This window comes from Thamnophis elegans, chromosome 1, assembly GCF_009769535.1.
Source record: "Thamnophis elegans isolate rThaEle1 chromosome 1, rThaEle1.pri, whole genome shotgun sequence".
In the NCBI taxonomy this organism is placed as follows: domain Eukaryota; kingdom Metazoa; phylum Chordata; class Lepidosauria; order Squamata; family Colubridae; genus Thamnophis; species Thamnophis elegans.
Genome location: NC_045541.1, coordinates 80,843,810 through 80,858,472, shown reverse-complemented (window position 1 = coordinate 80,858,472; position 14,663 = coordinate 80,843,810). Strand labels below are relative to the sequence as shown.

The 14,663-nt window shown below is 35.0% G+C and overlaps 1 protein-coding gene across 1 annotated transcript in view; it reads right to left on the bottom strand.

Moving 5' to 3' along the window:
• The window catches only part of KCNQ1 (potassium voltage-gated channel subfamily Q member 1), a 365,934-nt gene that overhangs the window by 258,888 nt on the left and 92,383 nt on the right, over positions 1-14,663 (bottom strand). Inside the window, exons 7-10 of the mRNA XM_032224810.1 lie at positions 5,258-5,368; positions 3,899-3,994; positions 3,307-3,435; positions 1,165-1,306 (exon numbers count right to left, since the gene is read on the bottom strand). Of these exons, the coding sequence (XP_032080701.1) occupies positions 1,165-1,306; positions 3,307-3,435; positions 3,899-3,994; positions 5,258-5,368 (478 nt within the window). The remainder of the gene's footprint in view (positions 1-1,164; positions 1,307-3,306; positions 3,436-3,898; positions 3,995-5,257; positions 5,369-14,663) is intronic.

The following is a 14,663-nucleotide window of genomic DNA, read 5'->3' as shown; positions in this document are numbered from 1 at the left end:
AAGAGTTTTAAGAGAACAGAAAACAGGGAGAAGGGGGAGAAACAAAAAACAGATGTCAGAAGGAAAGGAGATTTTTGTTCCAAAACTAGAGTCAGCATCTTGTCTTTTAAACGTTAGAAATCCCAATTAAAGGTTAGTATCAGTTGTGCCCAGAAAGCAACGAAAGAGATGCTTTGACATGTTTTGACTTGCATAATCTATTCAGAAATCCAGAACTAGATGTGAACTTATAACCTGACACACATTCAAATGTGCCATTTTTCACAGATAGTTGTTTTCTACTCCATATTTTTAAAAATTGCAATATATCTGTACAAACTTGTCAAATATGTTTTAAATAAAAGGGATACAAAATGTCCAGATATTCAAATCTAAAGCAGATGTGTATACATATGTATACATACACATACACATATAGCCCACCAGCACTTTAAAATTGTGATTTTAAAAGTGTTTTCTAAGGTTTTTGTTCTAAAATACGTAGTTCTAAAACTGAATAAAAAGAATTGAACTATTATTGTATAAATGTATTTTCAGCGTGGGATGGATTGCAGAGGTATATTGTAATTTGTTGAATCTAAATCCATGCAAATATCCGAGCGATGAGACCAGATACTATTTTAATGATATTGAAGCAGAACATTTTAAATCAATTCTCACAAGCAAAAACTTTTTTTTTTAAAGAGACCCTTGTCCAAAACAACCTCCTAGATAGAAATTATATGTTCTATTGCATTCTGGGGTTATTAAAATCACATATCCATAAAAACTTTCCATCTGATATCCTTAGACACAATGATATCTTTATATCATTAGACAGACAGAAAGTTGTAATCATTGGCATTGGAATGGAAACAATGAAAAATATATTTGTATGGGTAGTGGCAACCAATTACAAAAATGCTGAAAATAATACATGACATAATAATATTGAATTAATACATTACTTAAGACCAGTATTTCTCAATCTTAGCAACTTTAAGATGTGTGGCGTTGAAGTCATTATTACAACTACAATATAGAGTTTAAGACTCAGATGCCAGTAACATAGTTTGGTCTCGTTTAAATTGTAGCTCCTTATTTTAATGCATGCAAGTTATATTTTAGTCTTTCCAATTTGATGGCCATTTTACTTCTAGTAAATAAAATAACTGAAAGTCTTACCAGAATTTTCATAGCTATCCATTTGAAAAACAGCTTTCCTATCCTCCAACACATGGTCAAATGTGATTTGTGGAACAGGTAAAATTTTATCAGGAGAAAGTGATCCATTATCCTTTTCTGTTTTGGTTTTCTTCTTTTTTACCTAACAAAAACAACTATTTAAATATTTTTTAAAAAAACAAACCCCAATCCTTTAATTCATCTCCATAGGATAATTTAAAATTAGAAAAAAAACCTAGAGAAATTACAATGTATGTGAATATTATACAATTTAACCTCCATTTATTCCAATCATAAAAGAGTAAATAAAGTGTAAAATGTTCTAACCATTATAATTCAAAAGGTACATGTTTCTGCTTTACAACTGTATTATCATGGATCTTCCTTTGCAATTATTTAGAAAAATGTAATCTTTTTACATTAAATGATCATAGTCATTAATAAAGTCTAAATGAGGTGATGACTTGACTCACTATTCATTCCATCCATCCATCCATCCATCCATCCATCCATCCATCCATCCATCCATCCATCCATCCTTCCTTCACTATAACAAAATTAAATTGCTTCAGATGTCCTTAATGAGGAATTAACTTGTTTACCAGGCTCAATATTATTTCTTGAGAATGGCATTGAACTCCTGGATATCTGATCGGGGTTTCAGGAGTTATTCTGTGAAATCATTAATAATTACCCATTGAAGCACATAAAGGGCAGTGTGGAGGCTGACAAACCCTTAGGTCCCTTCCAGTTATGATTCTATGATTCTCTTTAGGTAACATACAGAGTTTTAGAAATGTTACCAAAGACCCATAACGTTTTACAGTTTGGTTCTTTGGTACCTAGTAGCTATTTTCTTTATTTTGAAGTGTTGTCTTTAATCCATCTCAGAGTATTGACATACCCAATGCCTCTATCCTCTTTTCATTCTGGAAACTTTTTTTTTTTTTAAAGATGAATATAAAAAAATTATCTACATCTTTTCCACCTAATGGGAAATATCGATATTAAATTAGAGTTAAAATCACACATATAAATAAACAAAACAGAATTGCCTTGTTTGAACAGGGTTTTTTTGGAGGGTGGGGACCACCCTGTACACAATTCTTCTCTACCTACTTAATTAGAATTCTTTGCCAGCACAGGAAGCATTATCCTTGTCCAAAGGGTGGGGTAGAAGAGATTTCATAAATCATGTAAAAGGTCTCCTAAATCTGTTGGGACTATGTCACTGTCATTGTAACTGTTAACTATGCATATAACATGTTTCCCTGAAAATAAGACCTCCCTGAAAATATTGCAACACAGCAGCAGCCATGAGGTGACCATGCTTGCCGCCTCCTGCACCTCAAAAATAATAAGACCTCCCTGAAAATATGGCCAAGCACTTATTTCAGGGGTCAAAAGAAAATAAGACACTGTCTTATTTTAGTAGTTAAAAAGTTACCAGATCCATTGCTATGCATCACCAGAAATATTCTACTGAAAATATGAGTTAGCTTCTAGGAAGAGCCCATATGAAGCAAAATTTCCCCATAGGTCTCTGTATTCCTGTGACATATATTCTACTGAATATACTTCGAGATGCTGGTTCAATTACAAATGTATTTAGATGGTATAATTTCAGATGTAGATTATACTGGACTCAGGGCATTATCATGAAGAAATAAACAGCAAAATATTTCAGGACGAATACTGTATTCCCTTGAGCTATATTCCAAAACATTGTAAAATAACGGTTTGCCATTTGTTACCCTTTTTAAAATTCCTCACAGTTTCTCTAACTGCATGTTCTCCTGAAGAAAATATTTTGAAGGATAAACTTGCCCCCCCACCCCGTTATGCTTGTTACTGAAACAAGAGAAGTTTTTATGCATTTGAAGCACTGAACAACGAAGGAGTAACACAACACTCCACAATTTTATAAAAGTGTCATGTCAGGTAGGCAGCCTCTCATATTCCACACTGTAACACTACATGAAAAATAACATCTTCTGCATGGATGCTTTATTTTGGAGAGGTCAAAATATTGAACAAGGCTATGTACCAATACGCCTACTTGATGGGAAAAACATCATTTCCACCCAGCTTTAAATATTAAGTTATAAAAAACATCAAATTAAAAAAAATGGTATTCATTACCGACACCATTGCTATTTTCTTTGGCTTGGGACTAGGAGACAACAGGTGATAACTTCTGGAAGGCTTTTTAATATATATTTTCCATGTGGAAGAATCTGGGTTTTCTGATGCGTAGCACCTCCAGGCTGTCTAAAATATTTGTTAGAAACACACACAAAATAAAGTTAGCAAGAAAACAGTTGTGCATCTTTCAGATATTAGTTGAGGTTACACTTTTATATCTCTAAAGAATACCCTAAGCCAGGAATTGTAGAAATTTCAAAACAGAGGGAGAAGAGTGGAGGAATAAAAGAAAAGAAAAAAAATATGTCCCTCTTATGAAACAATGAGTTACTGAGCATACTTTACATTTAGTTTTTGAACAGGTCCAAATTTTAAAAAATGCAATTATGACTCAAAGCCTCACACTGCTTCCTTCTGCAGTAGATGCAAATGAAAACTGGATGAAGACTGAAAATCATCAGCCCAGTTTCATTACTGGAAAAATAAAATAATAATCTTTCTGAGCAACGTTTGATAATCATAACACCAAATCTATCCTTTTAATAGTTGTAATACATGTAAGAAAACTAGTATTTAAGCATGAAGGCACCTGAATAAGAGAAGCAGCTGCTGGAATTTGTCGGTTAAAATGCTTTTGCCTTTGTTTCTGCTGTACCTTGAGAGCAAAACCAGAACCAAGGATTCCCTGAGGAACAGAGGAAATTAGAAGAATAAACCAATCAATCAGTTACATAAACGCCATTTCAAATATAAGGTTTGTGGTAAATTCAGCTACCATGGAATTTGGAGCAAAGGATGAGATTTTAATGAATTTGGGCATGTTTATTGACAGCTGCATCATCCCTGAAATATCCAATTAACTCTATTTGAGGTGGAATATATCCAGTATTTTATAGTCTCTAGCATTTGCACACTTAGGAATTGCACCGAGTGATTGTTGCATAATATAAACTCATAGCATAAAAAGTGGGTCTTATTCTTGCTGTTCATAATATATTTTACATATATGAATATTAACATATATTGAAGTAATACATCCATGACATTCTGGGGTTGGTAACAAAATGAATACATAAATGTCAGGATCTTTTGAATTGGTTTTGGCAGTGCTTTGAATTATTATTTCTGCAAAATGGAAACAAAACAGTGAAATTATTGTTATTGCTGCTGCTAACATATTTCCTTGATCACCCTGAACTTCTCAGCTGCTTAACTTTTATTTTTGAACAAATTCCACTAGAAAACTGTCCCCTCAGGAATTAAATAAAGTGACATAAGCCAGGGAGACAGCAGATCACTATATATTGAATACTTCAAGGAATTTTAAACCTATTTCTTGTGATTCATTGTGCAAGAGCCTTACATATTAAATGTTTTTCCTTCTTAAGAATTATCAAAAGCATATGTTGCCATCAAATTATATGAAGATGGTAGAAAACAACTGCAGAATCTATCTCTACTGTATATTACAGTAAGTGTGTGTTTGTATGTATGAATATGACAGCAATGGAACGCAAGATCGCAGGGAAATCACAGCATACTTAAATAAAGATCTAGGTATATCCTACCAAATGCTCAGAAAAGTTTGAAGCGATAATGGTAACATCATGTTTTACTGAAATAATGTTTATTATTGCCTTTATGTTTCCTGTTTTGGGTCCCCCCCCCTCTTTAACTCATGTAAGCTGCCCAGAGTCATTTTGGAGTTGGGTGACAATTTAAATCTAAATCAACATTATTCCTTATTTTGCTTTTACAATTAATATTTTAGTTTTTGCCCTTATGGCAGTCAACATAACAAATTTTCACCCTTTGTAAGCTGTATTGAGTTCAGTGCAATGCAAAAGAAGTAGATAAAATTAATGTATAGTTAATATTACATTACATAAGGGCTGATAAAAATCAATCCTAATATATGTATGTACAACTAAAAAAAGTTTGGACTTACTGCAGGCAAGGCAAAAAATGATATTGCAAATACAGAAAAGCAAGATGCAATAGTTTTTCCTATCCATGTTTGAGGCACCTTGTCTCCATAACCAATGGTTGTAACAGTCACCTGAAATCAAGAAATAAATATGATTATCATGCGGTCATCTAGCTTTATTATAAAATTCAAAATATTTCTGAAGTATATTTATGTATTACAAACTATATATTTTATAAAAACTTAAAAAGCTTTTTATTCTTAAGAAATTAAAATTATTTTATAGTTACCATACCCTGATGTATACAATGGTACTTTTATGTCTTTTAGGATATGTCTATATATGCAAATTAACTAATATACTTATACAACTGTCTAAATTCAGAACAGCAGCTGTCCTGCTTTTCCAGTCAGTGTTGGACTCTAGGAATAAAGTGTCTGAAAAGATCAGTTTTAGCTCATTAAAAACAAAAACACAATTTCACAAAAATACCTTCACTTTAGTTTAATTTTTAAATTATTTTTTCAATCTTTCAAGCATAATTTAACAAAAATATCCTCACTTTATTTTTTTTATGAATAACTCAAGGTGGCACACAATTACTCCTTCTCCTATTTTCCCCACAAAAACAATCCTGTGAGGTAGGCTGGGCTGAGAGAGAATACGACTGGCCCAACGTTACCCAGATGGCGAAAAGTGGGATTAGAACTCTGAACAGGTCTTCCTGCCACAGAGGACAGTAATCAGGTAGAGTCTAGAGATTTGCATACAGAACACACAAACTAGAAATCACCACTTGCATCAGGTCAAGTCAAATTTTTTTAATATGCAGCAGAAAAAGAGAAGTAGAAGTTGCGTTCCTGGTGGGTGGGTTGGTGGTGGTGGGAAGATGATGTCATGATTTGTGCCTTCAAGCAATGCTACATGGCTAGTACACATACTGGAGCAGATTAGACATGATAATCAACTTCTATTAGTCTTTTAAAATCCTTCTTTCAAAGTTCATAATTTAGTCACTTATCTTACTAAATAGTATAGGTCAGTGAAACTTTTTTTCCTCTGGTGCCGAAAGTGTGCGTATGTGTGCAACAGCACATTCGTGTATGCCCACACCCATAATGCAATGCCTCCTGTGTACCCCACCACCTGCACATGCATGCATGATTCCCATTTCCCCACCCCCTGCGCATGTGTATGCGAATCCGTGCTTCCTCCACCCTTGTGTGTGGGCCTCCCCACTCTCCCCTTGCTCCAGCACATGCTCGTGTGCTCACCTGTACCCCCCAGTGCATGTACGCATGCCCCCCGTGCCCCGTTTTGGGCTAGCAGGCCTCCCTAAACCCTCCTGGGACCAAAAATGGGCTGTGGGGTCCCAGGAGGCTTCAGGGAGGTCTGCTAGGCCCAAGATGGGGTGTGGGGGAGTGGTGCCACCCCTCCACATGTGACCTCCTGCCCCCCGGCACATGTGCACACATCTCTGCGAAAAACTGAAAATCAGCTGGCTGGCGGGAGGTGTGTGTGCTTGCGCGGTAGAGCTGACCTAGGGTGATGGCTCACGTGCCTGCAGAAATGGCTCCACATGCCACCTGTGTCATACATGCCATAGGTTCGCCACCACGGATATAGGTTCTCTTGTTTGAGCAGGGAGCTAGACTAGAAGACCTCCAAGGTCCCATTCTATTCTATTCTATTCTATTCTGATGAATCTATCATATAACATAGCTCTATGTATATAACTAGCTTTTGGTGTTTCACATTCAAGGAAGTTTGGAAAGTTGAATTGCCACTTTCTATAATATAATTCAGAACATGCCTTCCAGTACAATGAAAACCTCCATGCAATCATAGCTCAACATCATAATAATGTGGTTTTAATAATATGTGAACAAGCCTACCTACTTCCTGGGTATGTGCATTCTATCCTTTCCTTCTATGTGATCCATAGAATGTTTCTGGAAGCTATTATTTCCTCAGGTTTGAAACAGATCATCTTCAAATTGTGGCTTGGTTTTATAAAAAAAAAGTAACTGCAATTCACAAATCTGATGATCTGGGTCACCACCGTTAACAAAAAGTAGAAGGAAGCATATCAGAATGATTCCTCCTGGAACGGCAAAAGTGTGGAGAATGGAAATCGGCAAACTAAGTAGGTATGCACAGGACCGTTTAACAGCTAAACAAAGCCGATATCCCTCTCCTCAAAAAAATCATTAATAGTTTCCAATATTTATGGGCTACCACAAAATAAAACTCTAGATATTCACCAGACATACAGTAGATACTTGTAGTTATAATTATATTTATCATGATACTAAGAGAGTTCACATAGGCCTTATCATGATTTTTCCTCATGTAATGTTTTACATTCATATTTCATTCTCATTTTTATCTTTTTTCTGAATTAGCACTATAAATTTATGATAAGGCATTTATTTATTATTATGCTACCAAACAGCATAAAAATCTAGGGAGACAGATTAATGTTCTCCTAAGATGCAGTGCAGCATAAAGGAGCAAGAGATTTTTCAGCCAAATGGCTACATAAAAACTAATTTCTTGAATCCTCTCCCAGTCCTCTTAACATTTCCCTAAAATAGCTCAACATTCCATCTCAATAAACTCTTTTAGATTTCTAGGCCAAGTGTAGTAACCAAAATAAGTAACCCAACTAATCAAAGTTGGGTGCTGATATCTAATTTGTACATTAAAATGTTTAGACAGCTGTTATGTCAGTTATTTGTATATCCCCACAACCTCATGCATCTGTGGGGTAAGAAAGAAACCTATCATTACACTGTCATGTATGGGAGAACCTTAATTTAGGAGAAAGAAAAGTGCATAGGAAATGAAATTACAAAAGAGCTCATGTTAACATGCTGTAAATTCAAAGCATTAATTGAAGCCTTCATGACTTGGAAAACTTTACAACGCATGATGTCTCAGGGCATCCTGCCCAAAGTCTACTCTTCTCTATAGAAAAAAAAATGTGCCAGTCCAATCCAATCAATTTGGGTTTATTTTACTATATATGGAAAAATCTGTATACAAAGGAATTCCAGTCCAGGTGAAAAAAGCTGTAGGGGAGATTTATACAATAACTGGAAAAGTAGGCAAACAAGTTAGGGACAGAGCTATCACTGGTGTAAGTGTTGTAAATCTATTTAATGACTGAAATAATTCTTTAAATTCATTCAAATATTTATTTGCAATACTGGAATGTTTATTGTAGGAGATAAATTTTGTGAGAAAATATTTTCAAAATGTTCATTTGAACATGCACTGAAATATTGTTTAAATATGTACTTTCATGGAAAATATTTTTAACACTGCAGATTAAAGTAGAAAAGGGACAGAACAACTTACAAATAAAGTTCCCCATATCTTTTATTCGTACATCAACCATCTTGTGATGAAAATGATTAATTTAGAGGATTATGCCCCATAATTAGTTAATGGGCATTTTGCAGCCTTAAATCATATGCAGTGGATATAGTAACAATATCAACTGGACTAAAATGAATTCTGAGGACTCTAGATACTTACTATTCTAAGGAAAAACTTGAGATCAACTATAATAAAAACAAAATTTTAATTTCTACGAAGTGATGTAGAGACTATGCCTGTTGGTTATAGAGCCAGAAAAAATATAGTTCTTTAAACATTTGGGCTTAGTCTTTTATCACTTTATATCAAATGTAGTATAATGGTAGTTATACTATTTTCTACTTCCCCGGAATGGTACAGCATAGACCAATAGCTTTAAAGCTCATGCATACAGCTTCTGTTTGATGTTCAGTTGGGACCATGCTCTGGAAAGGATTCAGTCCAAATTTTTAAGGACTATATTTCAAAAGTGTGACCAATGTGGTACCAGGAAGGGAGACAGGTTTAAAGATGGGCACATTACTTGTACTGCTGTACAATGGGTTCAAGTTCTATATTTTTTAGAATGCAAACTTGGTTTATTGTAGACAATTATAGTTTAACATGGAAAATAACATTCCTTCAAAAATTGCAACACCATGGACTTTCTAGAGAGGTCATTCTGATTATGGGTACTAACTGCACTTATGTAGCATGCTAGAAAGCCAAACTGGATTGACCTGCTCTACCCAGAAAATGTTTCCCCCTCTTTTAAGGCCAGCCAAAATCAAGTAAGTGTCTCTAAATTTCAAAAAGCACCAACATTAGGACATTTTAATGTTTTCCTGAAGCTGTTCTCAAGAGCAAATACGAATCAACCAACAAACACACGTTACGATCACATCTTGCAGAGAAGAATTTATCATACCCATACCTCACATTCTTTTATACTGCTTACTCCATAAAGATGAAGGGCCTGCTTTATAACTCAAATTCTGGTCAAAATACCCAGAATTTGAGTTCTGAACTATTTTATGTAGAATTAGTTTAACAAACCAGTCAATATCATTTCCTTGAACATAATTAAATCTTGGTATAATTATTGCTGTGATTGCCTCAACGACTTAGCTATAATTTTATATTGTGTTATTTTGGTCAAAATAAAAACGGCTATTTAATCATTTGACTACATACAGAATTCTGGTCAGTTACTGCAATAAAAATATGTTGTTGATGATTATTTTTATATCAAATGAAAATTACCTCTGGTTCAGTCTTTTATTTACAACACTGACCAGTTACATGCCAGATTGACCATTTCTGAGAAAAAGTTTCATTAAAGTATTGGAGGGATGGATTCTTTCAAAACAGGGGGCGGGGAGAATCAGCCATTTTGTTTTCAATTAAAACCTCCAATAAGTGGAACCATTACAATACAAAGCTATCTGTTTGTTATCTGTCAAGTAGGTCCAATATATATCTGCAATCAAGTTTTCTTTACAAAACAGAGGAGGTTTATATGTAAGAAGTTATTTATTCTCTTTACACATGTCTATGCTATTTCAGAACTGGAATTGTAACATACTAAAAGAGGAGGCAATGTTTGAATAGCTTTGTTTGATCAGCTGGATAGTTTTACAGCACTATTATGTACAGAACACTGTTTTTGCTCTCCCAGCAAGCTTAGGGCCAAGCATCTGGCAATGCTGAAACTTTGATGATATCACTGCCTCGCAAAAGCTGGTTAGAGTTGAAAGTTACAAGAACACAAATCACAAAGAACAATGACAGCCCAAACAAAGCCTGACAAGAGAGAGGAGTGATTTGTAAACAAAAGAATTATGTTGTTTAATTAATATCTTATGCTCTTGTTGATTGATCATCACTTCTATTCAGGTATCTTCTTAAACTGGGATAACTAGAGATGTGGTTTAATAAATATTAACCAATTCACCAAAATCAGAGGCAGTCCGGTAGCAGCTTTTCCAGGTAACACATTTTATTAAAAGGCATAACCTTCCCTGAGCTGCACAGACTAACTTGACTGATGTAGGATGTTAATTGGGAGGAGGCGGGTAGGGCACAGAAAGGGAGGGGAAGACAGGTTAATGATGCAAGTTGTATGAGGCAGATTACAAATACTTTATCAATTAACAATTGCAATGTGTTAAAAACTCTCGTAATCTTTGGGCTTTTTTGAGATAGCCTGAAACATTTTCTTTTTGACGTATGTAAAATCTTTTAACAATATCTCATTGTAAAATGACTTATGGTCCACAGTAGATCTGACTGCCTTTTGTATACCGTAAGGCTCTTCACTGCTTTTGTAACAATTTTGGAATTTGGCTTACATGTGAGTCATGGTTCTGCACGGGCTGCAACTTTTGTGGGGCAAGAAAATGTAAAGAAAGTTTGGAGACTATCATAATGGATTCTGCAATTATTCTAGGGCAGCTGAAATGCTATATAATACACTGAAAAGTGCATGTTAGTAATTACCCTTTACAATACTAATTATAAATCTTGTTCTTTTAAACATAAGCACTTTCAGGTCCTTAGTATTTAAAGAGAAAGAATAAAGGATCATTTTTGCCGAGATTTTCCTCAATTGGAGACTTTATTTATAGCAACTCAATTCACTTATCTATTTAGATATAACATATAAAATAATATGTATGTAAATAAATATATTAAACTGTATTAAAAAACTTTAGTGAGGAATACAAATTAATGTGTCGAAGATTAATATTACATTTTAATAAAACCATATAATGCAATATTAAAAATTCTGTTTCATTTATTAAAGAATTATATAGCCTTATTCACTCCTTTGTCTTACTAAAAATTAACATTGAGTGGGAAATGTGTGTAACCCCTGAAACTCTTCCATTTCAGTGACTGTGATCCTCTTTAGATCTTCCTTTAGAAGCAATTCAATTAGCAATTCCTTTCAGCACAAGCTTCTCCAAGAGGTTCAGTTAAAAATTTCTGCCTCTGGAAGCCATCCAAACACTTGAGAGTGCTGTTTAAATTTCATGTACAGTACCATTTTTTAAAAGAAAAGATTATTCGTTTCTCAAGCATGTAATTTTTACAGTTGAATGTTTTAGGTTTTATGATTTTTCACAAATCTTTTCACATACAATCTGAATGCATTTAAAACAGCTCCCGGTTTCTATATAAATGGAATTACTTATAGTTTTTGTTTAAGTAAGAATCAGAAGGAATTGGAAGGAAGGTTGTTGTTGCTTCTACTTGCAATTTCTATGGCACGTTTGTTTTATCTGTTGCTCTTTTAATTTGCAGTGTTTTCATATTGTATGCTTTTTACAATGTATGTAGCATGGGGCTGTGTTTTCACACATTTGGTTTTTCTTCTTTATGTAAGCTGGTTGTTCTCATTTTTACTGAGAAAAGCTTTGCAGCATCATGCCTCCCAAGAATATGCTTCTCTTAAACTCAGGAGCAGTGGGTGTTTTTTTGGGGGGGGGGGTGCGGGTTGTATCTGCGATCTTTAATTAATAATCCACATGAGTCATGCCTCTAGAAGCTCCATATACTAGAATACTATCTAAAACCTTTACAAAGGACTTACAAACTTTTTAAAGGTAGACCAATCAGCAATCTCATTGTATTCTCTTTTTACATGTAAAAACAAAAAAGGGAAAAGGGGAGGCATTTATAGACAGACAGAGAGAAGGTCAAAGTATTAGCCACCAGTCTTTGAGCTGGCAGAAATATATTAAAACAAAATTTTCTGGTCTTATTCGTTAAGTGCCAGTCTGCCAGAATAACAAATCAAGCAGTTGGTACTATCCTTATTGTTTTAATGCAGGATAGGTTAAGGAAAATGATAAGCAAATGTCCCTTTCCATCAAATATCACCTGCTGGCACGAAAACAGTCATCAATCACTTTCCATAATATGGGATGTAGCAGATGTAGATGAGAGTAGATGAGCGCTTGAAGCAGCTTGTTTTGACATCTGTCAAGTAGCAGCACTGTGCCTCTAACCGGACTATTTCTGAATATAGGTTTAGCACTGGTTTGAAAGAGTACTAAGTCCATGTCTAAAAATAGCCTGGATGGCAAACACAATTGTGGAGGAGGGATGTGGGGTGAACTAGCAGGAAATGATCAATAAAGAACAAGCTCCATCTTTAAGTAGTGCTGCAAAAGAATGGCTGTGCTGGTACTGAGTCTATTTCTGACACATCAGAAAATAGCCCACAGACCATAACTGTGTAGGCAAAATGACACAATTCATCATCTCAGTATTGGAAACAATCAAAGCTATGGCCATGCCAAACTTCATATTATGGTGGGGATCAATGGTTGGCTCAGGAATTCTGAGAGTTGAAGTCCACAAGTCATAAAAGGGCCGTCATTCCCCACCTCTGCCATATTAACAAAACCAGTGTAAAACATTGTAATGTACCCAAAACAGCAACTAGCAATACACTGCTGGCAGAATGAGGTTTTCCATCCTGATTTAAATCAACTCTGTATGCAATACAAGACTAGTACTTTGTCAAGAAAGTTTAATTTTTTAATAAATGGGACAAATGCTATTTCAAAAGAGCACTCAGCTTGTGTTTACAAGGAGCCCATATTAAGACCTGATAAACACTTCAGACATCACCAATCAGGCATTATATATGGGGGACATGCTTCTGCAGAAATTGATATCTGGATTCTCCTGCAGCTTGAGCCAAAACAGGCATGTGAAAATGAGCCCATAGAACTCATATAAAAAACAATAGCTAAATGTGCTACTTGTCGTCCTCTTCCTCATTTATCAAGCAAATAGTATATCAATTTATCCATTATTTGATAATTGGGTATGTTCATTAAGAAAATCTAATTTCTGGACATTGTCTGCTTGTGCAATTGAACAGAATGACACACAGAAAACCTAATGATTTGCAGAGTTCATCTAAGCCAGCTGAAGGTTGTAGAACTGCTCTGAACGAAGACCGGATAAAACAGAAATTGCAGAGAATCAAAGGAAATAGTTCAGAAACTGTACACTAATATATTTGTTCAGAACTCAAATTAGTAGTGATGTAACTCCAGTAGAGTGATATTAATTCCTCTGAGCCCTCAAATATTGCTACAGTCATGACTATAGCATATTTATTCTAGGCCGAAGTTAAAAGATTAGACTGGGGCTGACAGTGGAGCTCTTTTATGTTAATACAAATACTCAGTTTCACTTTCTCTACCTAGAAACCAGGAGATTGTGAGTTCTAGTCCCATCTTAGGCAGGAAGCTGGGTGGGTGACTTTGAGCCAATGACTCTCTCTCAGCCCAACTCACCTCACAGGGTTGATGTTGTGGGTAAAATAGTAGGAGGAAGGAACATTAGGTTTGTGGCCTTGAATTATTTATAAAAAATGTAAAGGTAGGATTTAAATAGGTGAACATAAACAATTGTTACAAAGGAAGCTTGTATGTCAGGATGCAGGCTGAGTCCCACTGTTCCCCTGAGAGTTTAACTCTTGGACAGATATAGAGTCATCTCCTGGGGTTAGCAAAGAATTGGTTCTTTTAAAACAAAGGGGAGAACTTTGCAGACATCCATGCATTTATACAGAAGGAGGATATTCTCAAACTCTGGGAAAGAATAGGGAGTTGTTCAAAATATGGCAAATGAGGAACAGATGGGCATTTCAGCCTTATCTCTTAAACAAAGCCATTAGTCTTACAGAATGCATGAAAAGAAAATCTAAACAGCTCTTAGAAACCTCATCTTGACAGGTTTCTTGTTTTTCATTAACAAATTAAGATTGCACTTTTCTTTTTTAGTTTCTGATATTTTATAATTTAAACCTTTCTTTTAGATTAATAAGGTGCTGCATGATTTTGCTTCCCTGGTCAAGTGTCACCACTATGGTATTGACAATGGAACCCTCTATTTGAGTGTTCTGCCTGAACCCTCAACTTTGGTTAATCCTAATTATGATTGGACAACTGTTTTTATAGTTTACAGTTAACATGAAAACTAAAATGTCCAATTTTGAATAACACAATAAGGTGTGTGTGTGAGAGAGAGAGAGAGAGA